At 36.1% G+C, this 22,948-nt stretch overlaps 3 protein-coding genes across 13 annotated transcripts; 2 read left to right on the forward strand and 1 right to left on the reverse strand.

Annotated features, from left to right (window-relative positions):
• Window positions 1–463: 463 nt before the first annotated feature.
• Window positions 464–5,009, forward strand: LOC138941365 (uncharacterized). The gene is made up of 2 exons (XM_070310946.1): window positions 464–946; window positions 4,666–5,009. Exons 1-2 carry the CDS (start codon window positions 622–624, stop codon window positions 5,007–5,009), a joined length of 669 nt encoding a protein of 222 aa, XP_070167047.1. The 5' UTR covers window positions 464–621.
• A 2,474-nt stretch (window positions 5,010–7,483) lies between these two features.
• LOC138941364 (uncharacterized) lies at window positions 7,484–8,263 on the forward strand. The gene is made up of 3 exons (XM_070310945.1): window positions 7,484–7,588; window positions 7,669–7,875; window positions 8,033–8,263. The coding sequence occupies exons 1-3, from the start codon at window positions 7,484–7,486 to the stop codon at window positions 8,261–8,263; spliced, it is 543 nt and encodes a 180-aa protein (XP_070167046.1).
• A 477-nt stretch (window positions 8,264–8,740) lies between these two features.
• Window positions 8,741–18,102, reverse strand: LOC138941152 (uncharacterized). 11 transcript variants are annotated; one of them, XM_070310541.1, is made up of 7 exons: window positions 17,898–18,054; window positions 16,043–16,113; window positions 12,644–12,941; window positions 12,291–12,537; window positions 11,764–11,955; window positions 11,323–11,466; window positions 8,741–10,880 (listed from the first exon to the last, which is right to left on the reverse strand). In XM_070310541.1, exons 4-7 carry the CDS (start codon window positions 12,423–12,425, stop codon window positions 10,362–10,364), a joined length of 990 nt encoding a protein of 329 aa, XP_070166642.1. In that variant the 5' UTR covers window positions 12,426–12,537; window positions 12,644–12,941; window positions 16,043–16,113; window positions 17,898–18,054; the 3' UTR covers window positions 8,741–10,361. The 11 variants fall into 11 exon arrangements, with proteins under 11 accessions (XP_070166642.1, XP_070166641.1, XP_070166647.1 ...); XM_070310540.1 differs by having other exon boundaries at window positions 17,886–18,054; XM_070310546.1 differs by lacking the exons at window positions 16,043–16,113; window positions 17,898–18,054 and adding an exon at window positions 18,063–18,102 and having other exon boundaries at window positions 12,644–12,731.
• Between the last annotated feature and the right edge of the window lie 4,846 nt (window positions 18,103–22,948).

The raw sequence follows: 22,948 nt of genomic DNA on the forward strand, positions 1-22,948 counted from the left end.
ATTATTCTCTCATCTTCGCATTAAAAATCAACGAAATAGAAGGGATTTTCAAAGATGCAAACTAAAAAAAAAAAAAAAGTACGAACATTGTGAAGAGAAATGTGGAACACATCGCCGAATAATTATGTGGAGAAATATTGAGAATGAAAGTTGCCGTGACTGCGTTGCCGCCGTATAAATCATTTGCAAAGCTGTGTCGTATTAGCGACTTTTATAGCGGCGATATTCGGCTCCATCGAATTCCTTTCCATTCACAACGCGGATCCACGATACGGCCCGGAGTCGCTACAGGATGACGACTTACATTTCGTCGTGACGTCCACAAAAGTCCACCACTGGTGGAGGGATTGCCCGCTAGACTCACGCGAAACCAAACCCACTATTGGCGGAAGTTGGGATGGAAGGGACACCAGTCTCATATATGTTCGACCACGCACGCTCCATAACCACTTTGAGACTGTAATACGGGATCCAAGGCCACGGTAAGCGGTCAAGATCGGAAAAAAAAAAAAAAACCGAGTACGAGAGGGTGACAGTCAGTCGTGAGGAATTTTCGTGGTGATAACGGTGCGCCTCGATCTTGGTGAAAATCGAGCAAATTCGGTGGAAAAAGAACAAACCATGAGAATAATTGCGTCCATCATTTTGATCCTCGGACTTGCTCTGTATGTTCACTGCGAGACGACGGAAGAGGACAACCAAGAGGAGGATGACGTCGGCATTCTCAATTGTATGTTCGCAAGCAGCACCGGAAGTTGCCTCAGATCGAGACTGGCCCGTGACCTGGACCAAATCGAGTTGGAAGTTACCGGAAAGAAGAGCGAACCGCCGATGAGCACGGTGGTCGCACAGGCTGGCAATATCATCGCGGAGATTGTTGATGATCTTCAGGAGACCGGCGCCGAAGGAATTATCGAAGAGGACGATGCTCAGGACGATAATGTCGGTAAGGATCAGCAAATCAGGCAACAAAATTATTACATTAATGAGTAAGGAAATAATTTTATTCTTATCGACATATATTAATGCCGCGTTATTTTTCTTCCATATATTAATTATGTAAGCGTCTAATGTCAAACTTTCTTATTTTTCTCATTATCGCTTCAATAATATACTACCACTTGATGTAACATATGTATAATATTACTCTATCTATTGTTTTAAATTTATATAATTTCTTATAAAACTTTCGTATGCGAATATAAAGCATTAATCGACGATTCGTTGAATAATTAACTCGTCGTAAATCGAAATCGACAATTTTACGATTCAAATTTCTAATTGATGAACACGGAAAGGCGGAGCACGCGTGTCATCCGTGTACACGCGTCTTCTTTCATACTTTCAGAGAAGCACCGTTCAACAAAGCTGTCTCTTCTTATTCGTCTCGTAGTCATTTTCTTTATTGAGTATAACACAGGAAGTTAGTTCATCTAGGAGCACTAAAAATTACCGTGTAAAGATTTTCATCTCTATTATGTATTTTTTTTTTTTTTTTTTTTTTTTCCTAGTTTCCCCTAAATGCCATTGTAATCGACTTGCTATACGACTTTAAGTAAAACGAGAGAAAGCGGATGTGAGAATTGAAATAATTTTAGTGTAAGCTTCATCTATATGATAATTAGCTTCTTCTGCAATTTCCATTTACAGTAAAGAGTTTAGTACCACAATTAATGGAACATTGATTAACGCATTATATAAAAATGTTATACAAACTATAATACAGTAATAAATGCTGCTAATTGAAAGTATCGTAAATTAAGTAATAAATAATGTCGAGCGGGATGAAAATACCATGCTATGGCAAACGATTCCGCTAAGAAGGGAAATGCTGTCGATAATCGTAAATGAGATTTATGAATATGAACGACGTTCAATTGCATACCATATTTTACATCGCGCAACAAAGCAAATCGCTTTGACAAGGGAAGTGAGTTTTGCAGATCTCGAGACGTAGGTATCGCGACAGTAAAGGTGAACGAACCACGGTCCCGTGTGTTTTGCATAACGATAACGTCGACTGGGCGCGATCGCGTGCGTAAACGGAAAAATTAGAGCTGACGCTCCAAGGGGACAAGGTGAACCACAAGTTAACGCGTGATCGGGCCCACAGAGTCTCCCCTCGTCTGGGTGAACAGTGAGATGTTTAAACGTATTGCACGCGACTGTGCTCGCGTGCGCGTGTCGCTGATTTTGTAACGCAGTTTACTCTAATTTAATGCTATACGACACTTAGGTAAATCGACGGTAACGGTACCGATCGCATTCGCTCATCGCTGTCTTAGCTATTTTTTTCCAGCAAAAGTCAACAGACGCGAATATCGGTATGCGGGAAATTTTTATTTATCGAGGCAACGATTGTATCCCATATAGCACTGAAGCTTGCAACAACATTGCTGCAACATTGTAATATTGCAGTTTAATGTTGCAGAAATATTGCAAAGACATTATTTTACAATATAACATTAGCAATGTTACAGCAACATTCAGAAAATATTACAAAAAAAGTATTCAATAATCGCTAGTTTATTCGTTTACCACTATGCGGCGCATGTTGCGCTATCTATTTCGCATTTAATTTTTAATCATGATGATTATATAAAGTTTACAAAGAGCGGCTAGTAAGATTAAAAAGATATAATAACTATTTTTGTTAATTTAAGTCGTATGATATGACGCTAATACAGGGACTCAGACATTGGACTAAGAATTCTTTTAATAGTTTCTATTCTTATATAAAATCAAAAATTTGATAATAATTTTCTAATATGTAAGATACTTCAGATTTTAATAAATAAATTTTGAGATTATATAAAGACAAGAGAGATGTGAAAAAAACTCATTGTATGCGTAAATTCACCACAATCTTTTTGCATCCGGATATCTGAATATTTCGGATACAAAGAAATTGTGAATTTACGCAATTGCAAATTGAGTTTTTTCTTATTTCTCTTAGATATTCTCTGTCGCTGAAGGAAGTCGAATGTGTACTGAAAAATTTACATTTTATAATTTCGTTATTATTATAATACAGAAAAACTATATACACGCTATAGATCCTGACTCTTATAGGCCTAATTTCTTATTATTTTTTTCATATGTTAAGGATATTATGTCGATAAATATACATAAAGCATTATTGCATATGGTATATATTATATTGCTATGTTGCTGCAATATTATATTGCAATATTTCCGTAGGCGGATATTTTACTGTTGCTGCAATATCATAACAACGTTGCAGCAACATTTCGCAATGTTTCTGCAATGTTGCAATCTTGCAGAAAAATGTTGCTGCAATGTTATTGCAATCTTGCGGTGCTGTATGGGATTAAGATCGCTCTTCTCTCTTTCGATCTCTCCCTTTATCTTTCTAACGAGATATTAATTACTTGTCTATCAAAAAAATCTCGATTAGACAAATGGACGATAACGGTACCGCAAACATTATCTTCGTTATCTTTTGGAGCGTACAAAAAATTTTACGGTACTTCCGAGTAAATTGTTGACGACAAATTGAGTAATTTGTGACGGGGACATTACGCTAATTCGTTGCGATTCGTATCGGTTTAACATTTTGTCAACGAGAGAAAATGGAACAGAGTATTGACAATTATTAACGTTTCGCGAATTATCCTTTAGCCATTGAATACAAAAAACAAGTAGAGTCGTACAAATTAGAAACTTGCACGTTCCTTCCTCATCATTTTATTTTACAAAGTTTAAGCTGCTTTAAGCATGCGGTTTTTTCAATTCTTGCTTCCTCATAGAGGAAGCTTCGTGAACGAAATAAAAAGATAAAGAAGCAATATAGTATTTTCTAATTTACATACTTTTTTTATTTTTATATAATCGTTATAGATTATATATATAAAAAAATTTAATCCGATATCTCAATTTTTCTGAAAGTTACAGCGTATACAGACATTTCTCAAAAAATTATACAGACATTTCTCAAAAAATTCAAAATTTTATAAGAAATGAACCTTTTCATCGATTCTCATCAAATTCAATACCAACCATCCATGAATGATACTTTATCCGTGTAAAAAAAATTTAACCCGATATCTCAAAAATTGCGAAAGTTAGAGATTGTACAATATATTTCGTACATATATACACATACACACATAGACATTTTTTAGGAATATGATTTTTCGACGTTTTGCAAAATTCTAAACACATAGAAAAATCGAAAAAAAAATTTGTCACGAACATAAAACTTCCTCTATGAGGAAGCGAAAGACCGAGATATTTTTGATAGTGCGAAAAAAAACGGCCACGAAAGCGATCTGCGCGACTCTTTTCAAGAGTACCCGGTTACGGACGATTGTGTGGCCCGAAAGTCAGACAAAATTTACTACAGGCTAAGATTTGTGGGTCAACAGGCATGGAGACGCTACATCCTCGTACATATATTCTTGCCAAATTGCTTCTCTTGTCGAGACTTGATTAAGGGATTTGATTAAGTCCATACCATAAATTTAAAATAGAGCAAATCATTGTTTAAGATTCCAAAATAGCATATCTTAAAAAAAAATTTTCATATTTCTTCATATTCGCTTTCAATTATCTGCTTGAGGGTTCAACTATCTTTCTCACGCATAATCTTGCGTTGCATAAGATTTGTATATTATAACAGAGCATGTATTTATGATTTTCTAGAAGAGGCACGCAAGAAGAAATTCGGCAAGAAGAAGAAGAAACATCTGCAAAAACTTTTGGCACTGGCAATGTTGATGAAAGCGAAGATCGGCCTGCTGTTACAACTCATCAGCACGCACTTCCAGCTCAAGTTCTTCGTCATCGCCGTCATCTCATTGATACTGAACGCCGCTAGATTCTGGATAGAGATCAAAAAGAATCAACCCTCCAAGGTTATCTACTACGAACACGCGCAACATCAGCATCACTACGATCATGACGATCACGAACACGGTTATTGGGGAAGATCGTCGAATGAGACACCTCAAGAGATCGCTTATCGTGGTTACGTGCCCACGGAATGACATCAGAATTACACGAATCTGACCGAAGAGACAAGAGTTTTTGCGCTAGAAGAATCAGAAAAAAAAAAATGACGCAAATCTCATTGTAAAACAATTACAGTCACAGTCTTTATTTTCGAGCTAGCGAATTTTCGGTCTGAAAATATTTAAGACACAATGCGCATCGTGCGATATTTAGTTTCTGTATTCTATATTTATTTATTTATTTAATTTATTGCATCGAAGCCAATGTTATCCAATCGTTTTGAATTTATTTAATAACGAATTATTTATTTATTTAAATTGTAACTATCACATATAAAAATAATATTCGATTCCTAATTGCCTTAGGTTATACCAAAGTTGCTTACGAGTACCTGTTCTATTACGCTACGCAGAGATTTTTTAGGATCAGCTATTGTAATTAAAAGAACATACTATTACTCGTATCGTGACTTAACAAACACGATTAAATCTAAGTTTAACATTTTTCTGTGTATGAATATTTACCATAAGATAATAATATTACAAAATATTATACGGCCTCTTAAAAAAGAGAATGTTTCTTTATAAGATAATAATAATTTATAATAATAGTAGAGCTAAATAATTTCTACAGAAGCGTGTGTATGTACTAAAATTTTTGATAATAAACTATACGAGTGTACGATTTTTCTCCTGTCTTTTTAGAATATGATTACAGGTGCTATGGCGACGAAGGAAAATGAAAAATTCTCACGTCACTATAAAGAGAAACTTTTGGCGGTTCCGATACACGAATCGCATGACCTTCTTCAGACGAACCGGTGGACCATCCTAAAATCTTTGTATTCCTCGTCATAGCACGACGGACAATGCGACTAGAATCCTTAAGGAGCGGTTATACTTTCAGGATGTTCACCTTGCTACTGATCGATTCAATGATAGACAGACGAGATTTTTGCGGCGATTGCGTCGCATAGTTGCACTACCGATCGGAAAATAAAATCTTTTGATAGAAACGTGTCTTTGAATTTGTAGAAAACAGTATTATGTATAAGATACATAAAATTAAAAGTAAAAAAAGCGTACGTAAATTTAATTATTAAAAGAAATCACAAAAAGAGAGAGAAGAAATTACATATATATGTAAATAGATGATTTATCTTATTTATAATAAATTCACACTCTTCACAACGTTTGAATCTTCACACTCAAGGCACTGTGTGTCTTTTCTATATGAATTTCTTTTATCTACTATAATGGATTAATGAAAATACACGTGTGACAGTATGTTTCCTTTATATAAAAATCCTGCAACTATCGAAAAGCTATTCGAAACTATTCGTTGTCTCCATTGTCAATAGCCAAAAGCAGGTGTGATTTCGTAATCGTTGGATACACATCACTGTGGAAACCATTAAGTATTCACATCCCGAAGAAATGCCACGCTCGCGACGCGACCTTAACAGAGATAAGTCCCGGCCGGGGCTGCCCTCGAATTTCGACGACCAAATTCGTCTGACACCCCCGTCTTCGAAGCTTCAATTGGAACAAAGCCAATAGCGGGAATGGGATCAATGTGTCGCGTTTCGGATAAAATAAATAACTACGGCATGGAGAATAAATTCATGAGGTGCGCGAGATTAAAGAGTTACGAGATAATATGAAGCGTTTCGGTGTCTTTCAGCATATTTATTCTCAACGCATGTAATTTATATGCGGCCTTCGAGCCACGTGGTTTTTTTTTTTTGGGATCCTCATAGACAATTCAACGTATTTGATTCCTTTCGAAAATAAAATCCTTTTTCAGCAGAGGGACTCGTCTGACTGATGCTTAATTTTTTAAAAACTGCTTAAGTTTCGATAAATTATCAATTGTCGTTATTTGACGTATCGCAGATAATATTGTTTCGCGAACAGAAATTATTTCCCTTGTTTGAGACAATTTTTCATAAACACAAAAATGCAACAAGATATTATGCATGTTAATTCATCGTAAAAGTATTCTCTGCACAGTTTCTCTAACTTTCATGCATGGTTGCTCGATAAACAATTTAAAAGTCAATAAATTAAAAAAAACAGTCGTGTGTTATATATATGTATTTATGCAAACACAATTACGCAATGCAAGAAAGTATTCATTGTGCATATCTTCAAGAATAAAATAAATGAAAATTGCCAAATGAGCACATCAAGCTGTAAGCAGCAAGCATTTGCATCGAGCCTTCGAGGTTGATGTGGACGTCTGACGATGGTCATTGGCAGACAAAACGTGATAAACTTACTGATTTCAATTTACCGAGAATCTGCCATTCATACAATATTCAAAATCCTTACAGCAGTTCGCTATATAATACCCTTCTGCAGATCACATCATCAGTCTTCTCAAGATCCTCAAACAGAGCTCGAATAAAACGTCACATTCGCCGAGGGACTAACCGCAGTGACCAAGAAACCATCGTTACTCGAAAAAATAACGTACAAAGACACGTATTTCATACCTCGTTAAAATTATGATGCGAGAGAAGCTCCTCGCCGTGTTGTTTCTCGGTTTTATTGCGATAGTTCTGAGTTTGCCTCAGCAATCAAAATCGAAGAGACCCATTCCAGTGTTTAAGGTTTTCGAACATCGATTTCTCTACGTTATTCTGTATCGCAATTCGTAGAAAAATCAAAATTTTTCAATAAAATTTTCCAGCAACCGGCAACTGGTGGCTTGCTGCTTCCTGACAACGCTACGCTCATCCGCGACAACATCGTCGACACGTTTTCCTGCGAGAATAGAGTTTATGGATATTACGCCGACATGGAGAACGAATGTCAAGTGTTCCACGTGTGCCTACCGCAAACTAGGAACTCAATTAGATGGAGTTTTATTTGCCCCGCCGAGACAGTTTTCAATCAAGTAAACTAATATTTACTTTTTACAATAATTTTCTCATGCATTTTCAAAACATGCCGATCAAGGCTTAAACAATGGCTATTTATTTGCTGACCTGTTTTGCTCAAAATCGCAAAGGGATTAATAATATTGTAAAACATCCCTTACTTTCGATTTACAGGCAACATTTGTATGCACACGGACAGAAAGTTCGATACCGTGCGAGGAATCGGAGAAATATTACGTTTTGAACGAGGAGATTGGCAAGGAAGTGGAAGAGGAAGAGGAGGCAGATCAGGAACGAGGAAAGGAAAACGCTACAAAGACTTCTGAATTAGAAACGGTGTCCAAAAAATCAATTTCGAAAAATTCTAGATTGTTAGATCGAGAAAGATTGTTCCGGCATAATTAAAAAGAATACACCTTTTCTCATTTGAAAGGAATTGTTCTATAAAATATCGTAATCCTCGGCTAGGCAATATCTCAGCTTGAGAATAAATAAAGAATAAAATTTTAGCTTGCCCCGATTAAGATTGACTAAATGCTCATTTAATCTTTAAGATAATCGCTTATAGATTCCTTATCATCTGTGTAAGAGCGCTCATAATAACAAATACGTAGGCCTAAAGTTTAAATTATTGTCGATATAAAATATATATGTAAAATAAAATTTCTGTACAGTGCCAGTCGAATACGAGTAAAATAAGTCATATATTACGTAACTGTATGCAAAAAAATTAAACGCTTATATCTGTAATTATTAATCGAATAAACTGAAAGATGCAAAAAAGATAATAGTTTATTTTTATCTTTGTATTTGCGACGACAAGAGTAACGAGAATAACGACGAGACACATTGTATGATAATTATTGTCAAGGAAAGCTCTTGTACACTGACGCAAAAAGATACCTTTTATTGCTAATAATATATAAGTACAGGTCAACAAATATAATTATTTAATACTGATATATATCTAGAATACAAGACCATGATTATACAAGAAAAAGCGTTACACGAATGTCCCAAGCCTAAAGTGCACAAAAATCGTGACGCGATAGCCTCGCAAACGTAATGGAAAAGAAGAATCGGAAAAAAACCTACTAATTGAAATGAAGCAATATATAAACAGCGATAAGAAAGTGTTGCTGACAACACTACGCATTTGCATTGATATGTGTCGATATTGGTCTCTTGTCAACTTAATATAAAACAATTACAAAATATAAAAACGCATTAAATAATAACAGAAAATTTTCTGTTGCTATTCTATATAGCTTTTGCGCTAATATTAAAATGTAGTTTCGAAATATTGAACTTAAACTAGAAGAAACACACATGCACACGTAAAACGGCTAAGAAGTAAATCCAAAATCATCGTCCGATTCGTCGATCATCATCGTAAAATTTTCGTGAAATCGCACAAGTCGCGACGTTTGAAATATCATCCACAACTCCCGCGCGTTCCATCTTTTTCTATTCGATATCTTTGGATATCTAGCTATCATGTCAGATAAGCGAAGCCTATCTAGCTTTTCGCAATGCCAATAAAATAATAAAATAAGCAACAATTGTACAAGAACACTCATATCCACCTAACAACACTCTAACGATAAATATTTCATCCTTCTTGTATTGGAATTGCCGATTCGTAATGTGCATATAAATATAATTTAAAAAATTAAATAAACAAATATAAATCCAAAATGTTTGCGTCATTAAACCATATTAAAAAAGATGTATAAGTTAAGACATGATTTTTTACAATGTAGCGAATCATCTCTTTTCGAACAAGTTAAAATATATTAAACAGAACGTGTTACGCTCGAGATATTAGTAAAAGATGTTGCGCTTGATATATACAATTATTTACTTAATATAATGATTCTAATTGTATCTACGAATATTTACATATAAACTTATTAAAAAACTTTTCTACATTTGTATTATAAAAATATATAATTACTAAATACATATTCTCTTCAATAAATCTATTTCTATGCAATAAAAAATATATATTAAATCTTCTTTTCATTATGTATGTATGTGTATGCGATTGCGTCGAATTAACTCTTTCGTTGTAAAAAAATATGTTGAAAAAAATTGTTTTATGTAAATTTTTTTAACAACAGTATATAAAAGTTTATAAAAACTATACAAAGTATCTGGGAAAAAAAAATAATTAGTAGCTTAATATAAAATATAAAATATACATTCTCCTGCGATGCGACAAAAGAAATGGTGATATTTACTTGGAAATCTGATATTACATTTTCTATCATGCGTGTATGTGTGTGTGTGTTGTCCTTTTCAAAAGATATTTTTCGGATTATAAAATAATTGTTTATTCTACATCGTGTTAGAAATAAACCGAATTTCTCGAAGACGATTTCGATCCCATAGATTTATATTGAACTCTTCTTTAACTCTTTTACGTAGATCAAAGATCCCCCAAAATTTTCTGACTAAAAATTCATACCTATTCATATTTTAGTCTATTAAATAACGAAAGCTACGCCTCGGAATCCATCGTGAGATCCGCTTCGATCTCTTCGGGGCTTCTCAGGTCGATCGCGAATCTCTTTCTAGCGGTGTTGTTCCCGGTAACCACGGCCAGTTTCTCCTGAGCCTTCACGGTTTTGGAGTACATTTCGAAGGCTGTTGCGAGAGCGTACGTCAATTGCCTTGCATAATACTTGGACTCGCAAACAAAACCGTGACACTCAAACGGCGAGATCCTTCTGAAGTTCTCCGTCTCGCGAACGACTATCATAGAGAAGACCCTAGTGTAAACTAGATCTTGCACCCCATAGGAGATCGTCTCGATAGGATACATCCTGGAATTGGGATCCTGCTTCCTCTTATCTATCGGCAGCAAGGTAACTCCTTCCTGAGAGACCACCAGCTTGATAAGAGGAAGCATTGTGTTGGTCGGCAAGGCCTTTGCAGCAGAAACCATATTATCGACGGGCCTTCTCGTATGCTTGATGCCCCAGAGGCCTCTTGCATCGTGGGATCCCAAATATTTCACCTGAAAACGATTAAAGTCTCATTGTCAGACATTTAACGGACTTTTTAAGAACCTTTGTCGTCCTTGACGACGTGCCCTTTTAATATTTTCTTCCAACACAATTTAATATCTTCTTCTAACACAGTTAGCCTAATTAAAACACTAATCGTAAAGATATTTTGCAAAAGAAAATAGTTGCAAAGATTTTAAACAATTAATTGATAAAAACGTTCTGTAAATATTTCTTTTTTTCATGATTCTTTAAATATTATTTTTATTTTAAACAAAATAAAAAACAATATATATTTTACAAAAATGTTTATATCGCTCAATTTATATATCACAGTATGATTAAATCTCAACAGGTCTCGACTATCCGTATTTTACTGAAACGGATATAGAAGGCAAATATTAGCGCAAGACTTTCACAAAAGATTTAAGGTACCCTGTTTGGGAACTATACCTGAAACACTTGCGGCAGATCGGTGGATCCTTCGAAAACATTATTGTCGATGGACAAACGCGATAGTTTTGACACAAAATCTTTCTTCTCATCATCGAAGGATACCGGATTCTTCTCCTTCTTCATTTCTTCCAGAGACTGGTCCTGTTGCAAATTTATATGCTTTTAATACGCAATCCAGGATTAATTTAATTTAAAACCGATTCCTATAATGGAATTTCGAAGATACAAATGACGAAGAAATAAAACATAGAATGATAAGATTACGAGATAATTCGGGCATTCTAATAATTTTGATAATTACAAGATAATACTTGGCATACATTTTAATTAACAACTACATTAATAGAAACAATAGATCAATCTTGTTATAACTTTTATGATTCTGAAGCACGTTTTTTTACCTGCGCTCTCCGCGAAAAAACCTTAAGCACTACTCACAGGAACGTTATCGTGTCGGCAGTGTCTCGTCGTGATGATAGGCTTGAGATGATACTCCACCACGTTCGGTATGTTCGGCGTGTCGGGCACGACTGAGCCAGCGGCGGCGGTTGAAGCGCGTTCACGACCCTCGCTTCCGGCTCTGGTCGGAGGCGCTGAAGTCGTTGATCCACCACCACCGACATCCGATGTCTAATGGCATTTTATCAAGCTGTATAGACGTCAATCTATTCTCGTATCTTCACAACACGCATCTTAAAGTCCGAATTTTATGCACTTTGTCATCGTTTTATGAGAATCTTCAATTGTTTTCGTATTCAAATACATATGTATCATATCAGCAATTTTTTACTATTTCAAGGATATAATTAGATTTTATAAGACTCCTTAGTCTTGTTATTTGTTAATATCAGTATTATAAATATTTACTACACTTTGAAAGTTGCGATCATGAACAATTTGTATGAAATCGAATGTGCCGAGCAAGAATTCTTCGCACAAAAAAAAAAAAAAAAAAAAAAACCAACCTTAGATGGAGAACAGATTCGTTGCTCATCGTTACGAATTGTATTATTATCGATAGTTTGTTCGTTGCTAACAGCGTGCATCATTCTCAGAACGTTATCGGACCTTCTCGCGAAACCAAAGTCCTCGTTTTCCATGACGATCGGTTAAATCGGCTTCGTGGTTAACGCGAAATTTATCGCTTCCTCCGTTTCTTCTTTTGTCTCTTCTTTTCCTCCCTTCTTACATTGGACAGGAATAACGGACTATCTGCAAATAATGTTCGTCGATCCAGAATACATTATTCCCTCGCGCTGTTCAAAGCTTTTACGATCGTTGAACAGTAAATACGAAACAAGACATCTGTAATTCTTACATGATGATCCACTTCCTCCTGCGTGTTTCTCCAAATGCGACCTCCATACGCGAATAAACCGCTAGTTTCGACGAATGATCCTGCGAGTCTATGACAGACGTGGGAGATTCATCCCCCTGTCACATTGTAATTATTGCTATTTAAAGATGCGCCCGGGCGCGAGATTAAAAATGGACTTAACGTCTGAATTTCAACCGGAAAACAGCTGTCGAGCGGCACGTGTTGCACCTTGCATCGGCCTGCTTCTACCAAGCTTTTTTCTTCCTTTCTTCCCACTTCACCGAACCGTATATTTGTGCTATTTATAGTGCAATCGTACGAACAGAAAACTTTTATTTATTTTGTTATTGACTCGATCAAAAATTATTAAGAATGCAATTACATTCGTTCTTCTAATTATATTAGGTGTACAACTTTGCTTCCGCCGTTTTCTTATAGATGGCTTTAGCGGTAAGTAGTGGTCGAAATAAATAGATCATAGACGTCATGCGATAAACTTGGGCATCTGTCAACATAATCCCATAGAAACATTAGTCGATTTGTGTCCGCATCGTAAAGTTATTCTCGATTGAAAATGTCAGTTTACGAGCCAAATTCTCGTCATTTGCGGGAGGTTTTAATTTTCTGCTTCAATATGAAGAAATCTGCGGCTGAGGCTCATCGAATGCTCTCAAATACTTATGGCGAAGCCGCTATTAGCGAAAGAACGTGTCGCGAGTGGTTTCAACGCTTCAAGAACGGTGATTTTCACGTCGAAGATCGGCATAGCGGTGGAAGAGAGAAGGTTTTCGAAGATGCAGAATTGGAGGCATTACTTAACGAAGACTCGAGTCAAAGTCGAAAAGAATTGGCACGATCATCGGGAGTGACTCAACAAGCAATAACCAGTTTTTTACAATAAAGCCTCGAATCTCGGAAAAAAACGGCGGAAACAAAGTTGTACACCTAATACTTGTTACAGCTTTCGATAATAATTATATATACTTCTTTTCTTCCTTGAATTTTTAATCCCGTATTTCTTGACACATTCATATATTTTTACATATTTCATATATTAATTTATACGATCGTAAATTTCGTATTTATTTAATCAGACATAAGTAAGAGTAAGTATGAAATAATTATACGACAGACAGACGTTCACTGTTTTAACTTTCGCTGTTCTCTGTAAACGCGCAACGACAATGACAGGTTTTTTTTTTTTTTTTTCGTTCACGTTTATGATTACATCTCGACGGCGGATGCGCGGGACGCAATTGTATCGGCGATTTTAAACTTTACCAAAGGGAGGGAGGACTTTTCTGAGCCGACAGGAAATGACTCAGGTGACCGATAGTCAGGTGAGGAAGGATTCATTATTCCGTTCGTTACACAGGTGTGGCATGTTCCGATTGTTCGGCTCTGTGTTTACGAGGCATCCGCGTATACGAACATTATTTTGGGAGTATGTATATATAAAAGTGACGATCTGATATAGTATTATAAAATCTTACTCTCTTTTCTGCAAAAGGTAATTTTATAGCTGGCAAAAAGTATAAACGTATGCTAAAGAAAATAATTTTACTGCAGAAAAATTGTTATGTGCGCGAAAGTGAAATGGAACACCCCGTACGTAGCCGCGTTTGTACACCTGTCGTCGAATTACACCCGCGTACAATAGCAAAACCGAATACGAACTACTACTTAACGGGTGTCTGTGAAAAATAAAAAAAAAAAAAAAAAAAAAAAGATCTTTCTAACAAAAAACATTCGTTTTACACAAGAATCTCATCGATGCGAGGCAATCGATATTGCGTAAAATTGACATTTGCATACGTTAGTGTTACGATCGACGCGCATAGGATCAAGAAATTTCGAAAGACATCGATATAATCGATCAGCACGTCGCGGCCTGGTGCATGTGCATAATGTGAGAAGCAAGAAGAGAAGGTTCGGCATATGCCCGATAACGGTAGCGTTAGCAGATGAAATGGAATCGCTGCTCGTTATTACGGTTTCTCCTAGATTTCCGTTATATCTCGCAGAATCCCGACTTTTGTGTAATAAAAAGAATTGCAATAAAATTAAAAAAATGATTTCGATGCAACGAATAATCCCGATACCTATCGTATAATATCGCATGCTGCGCGAAAAAAAGAAAAAAATCGCCAACGCCGAAAAAATTTACCAACGTTATTCGCGGCCTGCGATTATATCTGACAACGCGAAATCAGCTAATTCCCTCTTTTCATTTGCGGCTCGTGGAAGGGTGGAAACCGGAAGCGAGCGCCGCTGGATGTCTGACCGGAAGTTATTATGGTCGTGTCACGAAGGAGCTCCAACGATGCGTGTCACGCATCCGTCCTCACGGAATTCGAACGGAATTCAGCGGATTGTGAACTCGTTGGGGGAAAAATCTAACAGTCGTGTAGCTTGTAGCGATTAAATCGCTACTCGTTTCAACACAAATTTGTAAAAAAAAAAAAAATCTCATGTTCCCGTGTATATCTTTTATATACAATATATATCAAGATCGTTGATAAAACAAGACATACGAAAAAATGTAGTGTCTGATCAAAATTCACCGACGTCCACTTGTTTCACTTCTGATGAATTTCTTACAATTAAAATTCTTTTCATTCGAAACGTAAAGAAGACAGAGAATAATAAAGAGTAGCGTTTTTTTTTTTTTTTTTAATTAAACTTTAAAACAAGATATTATCAACGAGCTATAAGCTAATAAATATAAACTACATTTATAATGAAAATTTTGACGAAAAATTTAAAAATTCTTTCAATTTTTTTCAAATCGAATATTATTTCAAGTTACTTCACATTATTGTATGTGTGCGTTATTATCACTTTTCAAACAATAATAGATCGCCATGATTTTATCTGCATGCTTTATCATATCTCACGATTGCCCGGTGAACCTTTGATAAAGACGACGATTGTGACACAACAGGTGTCATAAATTTACGATCAAAGATCATCACGTCGAATACACGATGAGAAAACATACGCAATTAGTCGTCGCGAAGCGACTCGTTCGGCGACGCAGGGATGCGTGCGATTGCACAAGCACGAGAGACGGGAGGCTCCGAAGCAGACGAAACTATCGGGCGAGGGAATTTACGACAGCCATGCCAAGCGCGGCACCATCGATCGTTAATTTAAACAATAGCCGCATGCTAATTACGACGACCGCCGCCGGACACGCGGCGATGGAAATCAGCTGCAACAAATCGCAACGAAACACAACGAAAGATACTTTATCGGGAGGAATCGCGATCCGCTCGAAACGAAACGGATGGATCGATTTATAGCGATCGCGATGAATCGGTCTGCGATCAATTATGATTCGATCGGATCCGCATATAAATATATCGCAGATGGCGAATTGTACCTTCGGCTATTTACCTTCACTTTCCCGCGGCGGTTGACATGATCGAAACGCATACGCGCATGTATACAGGGTTGGGAACGTTACTCTATAAAACGCGTTACCGTTATCGTTAGGATTGTACGAGACCCAAGACGAGACAATATTCGCAAAAATATTGTATTGGTCTTGAAAATTTTAATCTTGTCTTGGTCTTGAGAGGATTTTTGTATCAAAGATCTTGTCTTGTCTTGTCTTGCCTTGATTTTTATTAACAGTTTTTATTTAACACTCAATTATTTGTCAGCTTGATAAAAAGCAGAAAATAGTAAGTATATCTGATTTCTTCTGTTATCCGAAGCGCCGAGCACGATTTTCGTTTGTTCTTTACTGCGTATGCTCACACGTCTCGATTGTGCAGACGCAGTCTAAAAACTAAACCAAATTCTTCTGCTGAACATGCAAACATTTCCGAAAGTGATAATGAAAGTTCGGAAGTAAGTGCAGTTAAACAATGCACATAGAAAACTTATTTCAAGTATGAAACAAGAAACAATGAAAAAATCGGCGTATGTTTATTATGTCAAAAAGAAAATGTGACTAAAGAAATAAAAATGAAAAATAGTAACGCTACTGGATTAAGAAAAAAACATTTGGAGAAAGATCATAAAAAAGCATATGAAGATTTATTTGGATTAAAGGCAATGAAAAATAAAATATTGTCAGAAAAATAAAAAGCGATAGATATATTTTTAAACGTAAATATTGAAATTAAACTTTATAAATTAAGTAATATAAAGTAATTAATTTGCGCTATTTTTATGTCACATTAAAGTGTGTAATGATAACGATGCGCGGACTCTTTTAAATTTAAATTTTTTAAAGTTTTTAAATTTATAAATGTTTTTATTTACTAACAATAAATAAATTTTTTTGTCTTTCTCGCCTATTTCCATATTAATTAAAATCTCCGTTCAGAGATCGGGAACAATTAGATAACTTTTTTTTAAAAACCAAGACTTCTCGATAAGATCAAGAATCTTGATAATTCGTTTTGGTATCGTCTTGATAATTAATTTAAAATCTTGTCTTGAAATTCAAGACAAGACCAAAACTAGTCTTGGTATCTCGTGCAACCCTACTTATCGTTATTTTTTGTAAAAAGTAACTCATTACCGTTACTGATTTTAAAAAGTAACGCGTTATCGTTACCGTTACTTCGAAAGTAACGATTCGTTACTTCTTCGTTATGTTTTTGTTTTTTTATAATGCTAAAATAAGCTATTAGATTATAAAATTATTTAATAATCAATATTAAATGTAATAATCTATGTTACAATTGAAAACTCTAAATTAGTCTCTATATAGCAAGCGTTTTTTATATTAAACTTATTTAATGATTCTAATTTTTTTATGTTAATATCTTTACTTTTTAATACACTTATCCTTATACGAATTTAAATTGTAATTTACAAATTTCAATTTTGTCGAAAATTTTTATCAAACCTTGTTTCTAAATATTGATAATATTATTAAGAGCGTATTCCAATATTCACTGCCAGTATTGTAAAATCTATAATTTACGTTACTATAGATTTTCATTACTGGCAGTGACTATCGGAATGCAGCCTATGATAGAAGACTAGAAAATATTCTTCAAAAAAATACATCTATCTATCGAATAGATATAAGATAACAAAGAACGAAAAAGTAACGATAAAAGTAATCGTTACCGAAAAAAAGTAACTGTAACAATAACGACGTTACACGTAACGCGTTACTTCCCAACCCTGCGCATACACATAGTAAGACGCGTACACGTTCTAAATCGAGGTAGGTTCTACGGCGTGCTCAGGTGCGATCGTTCGATCTCGATCTTACCGTTCGACGCACCTGCGACGAGAGACGACGACGACGGTGGCTGAAAAATCCCTCGCCTCCGGAAACATCATCGTCGCGTCGACGGTGCAGCCGCGTACGACGAGGCTCTGCCCGATCTCTCTACGCGAATCCGAGATCGGAATATATGTATCTAAGAGAGAAACGATTGACAGGCACCTGCGGTATGCACTGTCGCGTACGTGCGACTGAAAATGTGGGACAGCGCGTTCGCCGCGCCGTTCGTTCGTCCGGAGTCGCGCTACTGATAAAACGGAACGAGCTTCGATAGAGGTGTATACGCACACATACACACACACATACATACATATACCGCGACATGCGTCAGCTTATGCGCCGGGATACCTGTAATAAACCTGATGTTGACAGGAGCGATAAGACGCATGAACGACTCCGCTAAAAGATTAATTGTAATCGCGCGACGTAAAAAAAAGAATCCTCGGATGCTCCGAAATCGGAGAATCTCTTATTTCGAATAATTATCATAAAATACGGAGTGGCGTAAAATATTTAGATTAATCCTGGCGTTGAAACGATAGCCGTTTTATAAATTACAATCATTTCGATAAGTTAAAGTTGAATATCTTCGGTATAAACACGACGATGGTAAAATATGAGAGCCATCAACTCTGTCGCAGAACAAAGTGCGGCAAGCAGTTCCGACATTCACTCTCATTATCATCTTTACCCGCATTGCTTATATAAGTTAAAACACAATCGAATTCGTGCGACAGAAAAGTCGCAATCTTACGCAACTAACTCTCGGCAACTTTAATCGCCGACAGAAACAAAAACTTAGCTGTGTCTAAAAAATATTGCTCTCTTCCGACAAATCTATGCATCTCTCGGCTCCCTTTCTCTCCATCCTCTCGTTCCGGAAATCAATCACAATCCCATCGCGTAACATAACGTAATAAAATATACGCAAGATCGCGATTAAATGAACACTTACACGTGCAATTAATGTGAGTCGGTGTATCCGTCAGTGCGAACAATGCGATCCCCCCGTGAGCTCGTTTCTCCTCTCGGGAGAGGATTTAAGATATATATTATTATATAATAACACGGCATGCGTTACACGGTATTCTCATTTATTTTATATATCATCAGATTTATCATCGGCGATCGACAAATCTTCGAGGAATCTCTACTTTTCCCTCGAAGCTATCATCTCGATCCGTGATGAATTATTTGATTCGCTCGGCGAACGGCAAAAACGTGAGAATAGCTTTCGTGTTTCTTTGCTGTGTATCCAACGACAGGGAAAGAAGATGCTCGGAAGTCAAGTTGTTATGAAATTGCGGGGGATTATATCGGGTGAACAGCGAGTGTCGTGCGGAGATGCTAAGCCGCTCGAAGAATGTCACGAGGGTAAAACGTTACTTCGAAAACATCTTATCCCTCGGACACATAATGCACCATAATGTTGCGAATATTATTAAAAGAGAAATTATCTTGAAGTTAATCGAACCTAATTCGAAGACTTTAATACCCGTATTCATAGTCCGTCCTTGAGGAATAAGGATTCCTTGTTCCTCGTTCCACGTTTCATAAACTTTCCTTGACCGAACAAGGAATCTTATTGGCTCCCTTATCTCAAGGAAGGGCACGAGCTTCCTCGAGGAGTGACGCGACCTTTTTAGCAGACGATACGCAGAATATAACCAAATATAACCTCCAAAAGTTAGTTTCGTTACATTTGTGGTTTTGTGGTTATTTGTTGTCGCGCTCTCAAACTGAAAGTGTAGAAAGGAAAAAGGGATAATGGACAATGAATTTTTAAATGATTCTGACGATGGATTTGAAGATGAAAATCCAGAGAATCGGATTCTGTGGCGGATTCCGAAAAGATACATTCGCGATTGGGAAAATCCCGTGGAATTTTTTGAAGATACGAAAAAGCTTTCATATGTATTATATGAAATTAGTTGCAGGCAGCATAAAACGGTGCTGCCTCCAGTCGGTCACTAAAAATCCCTAAAATATTCCTTCCTTCTGAAAGGGAGACTCGAGGTCCGTCTATGAAACAAGGTGGCCTTGCAGATTCAAGGAATCCTTCATGGAGGCTTCCTCCGTCCTTAAAATAAGGAAGGACTATGAATACAGGGTATAAAAGACTTAACGCTTTCTATAATAAGTCATATGCGCGGATTTCATTGCGGCATCTTATTTTCCTCCGCGCTAAATTCTTGCGAATAGATTATCGAATTTTTAGTGTAAATTTAAATCGGGAATATTTTCCGATATAAAGAACGCGCTAATGACGAGTTATTTAATGAGAATGGAAGAGACATTCTCTCGCGAACGGCGGATCGGTATTTTTTTAACGCCGTTTCGTTCGCGCCCGGTAAGTCGCAAAAGTAATAAATATAGACCTTCCCACGGCTGCCGCGTATATTTTGCAATCGCTCCGATATATGTAATTAACACAAGTAGACAGATAATTTAATTAAGAACAACATTCTGCACCCGCGCTCCGTATCCGCACCGTAATACGATCCGTGCGAAATCGGCCGTAAGGAGAGAGGGATGCGTTCTTCCAAGCGCTTGTTTCCTGTTGTTCTTGAAATGCGGCACGTTAACGCAATAATGTTCTAATATAAAATCGACGAAGCGTAACGCAATTAAGAAATTTATCCGTACAGCGTGAAAAATGAGATATTATTCATAATGTATTTATTCCGTGAAAAAAGCTCCCCCGGATTAAATTAAATTTATAAAAAATTTTGTATATATACAGAGTGGCCCCCCGAACATTCCAACCAGATTTTGCGATCTTATAGGAAATTTAATTCCGAACGAAAAATTTCCTATAAACATGGCTCGAGAAATGCTTTCTTAAGAAGTTATCGCTGAAAAATCACTGAAATCGTGATTATTCTACACATTTTTCCAAATATCATGGAAAATGTGCGTATTTTAACAAAAAGTATCGAAACAAAAGTTGTAGAAAATTAAATTATCTTTCAAATGAGATCAAAATGATTATTGTACGTTCCGTAGATCTCGATATAATCAGTTTCAAACGTACAAAAAGTGCTTTTGTTACTTCTTGTTAAATCGGGAGAAAATCGTAAAGCGGACAGTTAATTTTTTTCACGTCTTTATTCATTTTCTACTATTACGTGTTATTTCGATCTAAAAAAATTTATTTTATTTTCATAAAAGAAAAAGATTTTTATTTTTTATTTTTATCGTTTTTTCAAGAAATTTATTAAGTTTTTTTTTTCCCCCCTTTTATTTCATTCTCTTGTCACCTTTTGCTCTTCCTTTGCATCAGAGGTTTTTGAGCGATAACTTTTTAAGGAAGCATTTTTCGACCCATGTTTATAAGAAATTTTTTGTTCGGAATTAAATTTCCTATAAGATCTCAAAGTTTGGCTGGAATGTTCGGGGCCACCCTGTATATAATATTTCTTACAATATATAACAATTAATAAATATCTCTCCCTCTCTAAAATAACATAATTATAAAAAGATTCGCAACTTGATTCTTTTGTTAGAAGGAAAAAAAAAAAAGTTGTATAGTTCAGTCCATGTGAGTCATTGACGACCGGGCATCTATATAGTTGCCTTGAGTTTGCATGTCAATCTGGAAAAGCTCGCAGGCACCAATTGTACATCGCTAATTGGCATGAAACGTGTTTCGAAAATTAAGGCTTTCGGAACGGAAGACGCCGACGCGTTCGCGCAGCAAAATGCAAATGAACGACTCGACGAGATGCGACTTGCGGTTCTTAAATTCCGCGATGTATCTCAAGGTCGCATCTTTCGCAAGTTCACGATGACATTTTCGTGTGAAATCAAAACGTCAAACTCATAGTAAATGTCATCGTTGTCCCACAGGTAAGAAAAGAGAGACGACATTCATTTCCTTAAAAGAGAACTTTAGAAGTTACAGCTTTAGAAATTTTCTTCTGTCTCCTTTATATCGCGCAATAGTACCGCGATAGATCACGTAAGTTCGCGCACACTGACGTTATCATCTGTGGTTATTAAAGGATCGTTAAAGGACGATGTTAGCAGGAGCATAATAAAATACGTAATTATCGCTGAGTGAAAGCGTTAGTTGCCAAAACAAAAACCTTGTCATATGTCACATCGCGCCATTTTGCGATCGAGAGAATTTCAAAGAGCGATAAAAGACAGAACTACGTAGATTCAGGTTCGTCGAAGCACGATATGACGGATAACCATGTGCGTTGAGCGACAGGCGCAACCTTGGATCTATTGCGGGATAAGAACGAGTCATTTCGGAGTCCGCCCTGTTGACGAGCGTTTCCGTTTCATGGAAAAATCTAAAATGAAAAAGGAAAACGAAATCTTGTCCGATCGATGAAATCAACGCGTTGATCTGAACCCCTCCACAGGTAAATGCATAAAACAGCAATTAACGATACAATCGTGCAATCTAAGAATATTCGATTGCTTATGTAACAAACTGATACGTCAATCATATGCTTCAGCCAAGTGAAAAAGCTGTTGAATTCTAACGTTATACTACAAGGATAAAAAAAAAAATTTGTATCTGTTACGATAAATTGTCTCTATATTTTTTATCTATCAATTTATATAATTCCACTAAGAATATCATTGCTCTCTCATCAGTCGGCAAATAAAATTGCAAAATTTTTATCGTCACACAATTTTAATCCGTCAATTTATCTCTCACGTGAATTATATTTATAACCATACAATATTTTTTTTTTCTTAGTTATTTCCAATTCGTGACAGCAGCCGGAATAATCAAACATACAATTCTCGGGAAAAAGTAGCTAATTTATTGAACGCATCTTGATCGAATAAATATCAAATGAAGCCATTTAAATCCCATTGATTAATTATGAGAATTATCTCTCTCCCTCTCTCTCTCTCTCTTTCTCTCTAAGTGTGGATAAAACTTTAGCAAAGTTCTATGAAAAGATTTCAAATGCGTGACAATGTAAGAATATTCATAATTGCTTAGACTTTCTTCTATTCCTGAGAGAGATATAATAAAAAGAGCGAATGTGCATTACAATGCTTCAAGTACAATGGTTACGAAT

This window comes from Polyergus mexicanus, unplaced genomic scaffold, assembly GCF_030449975.1.
Source record: "Polyergus mexicanus isolate NDT 795.1 unplaced genomic scaffold, iyPolMexi1.0 SCAF_18, whole genome shotgun sequence".
NCBI classification, from domain to species: Eukaryota; Metazoa; Arthropoda; class Insecta; order Hymenoptera; family Formicidae; genus Polyergus; species Polyergus mexicanus.

Excerpts from the sequence above, each read along its gene's own strand:
- LOC138941365 (XM_070310946.1), top strand. The coding sequence starts at position 622 with ATGAGAATAATTGCGTCCATCATTTTGATCCTCGGACTTGCTCTGTAT. Across the intron at positions 947-4,665 it reads TGCTCAGGACGATAATGTCG|AAGAGGCACGCAAGAAGAAA; the intron begins GTAAGGATCAGC and ends ATGATTTTCTAG.
- LOC138941364 (XM_070310945.1), top strand. The coding sequence starts at position 7,484 with ATGATGCGAGAGAAGCTCCTCGCCGTGTTGTTTCTCGGTTTTATTGCG. Across the intron at positions 7,589-7,668 it reads GACCCATTCCAGTGTTTAAG|CAACCGGCAACTGGTGGCTT; the intron begins GTTTTCGAACAT and ends AAAATTTTCCAG. Across the intron at positions 7,876-8,032 it reads CCGAGACAGTTTTCAATCAA|GCAACATTTGTATGCACACG; the intron begins GTAAACTAATAT and ends TTCGATTTACAG.
- LOC138941152 (XM_070310546.1), bottom strand. The coding sequence starts at position 12,425 with ATGGAAAACGAGGACTTTGGTTTCGCGAGAAGGTCCGATAACGTTCTG. Across the intron at positions 11,467-11,763 it reads GCCGACACGATAACGTTCCT|GACCAGTCTCTGGAAGAAAT; the intron begins GTGAGTAGTGCT and ends AATTTGCAACAG. Across the intron at positions 10,881-11,322 it reads ATCTGCCGCAAGTGTTTCAG|GTGAAATATTTGGGATCCCA; the intron begins GTATAGTTCCCA and ends AATCGTTTTCAG.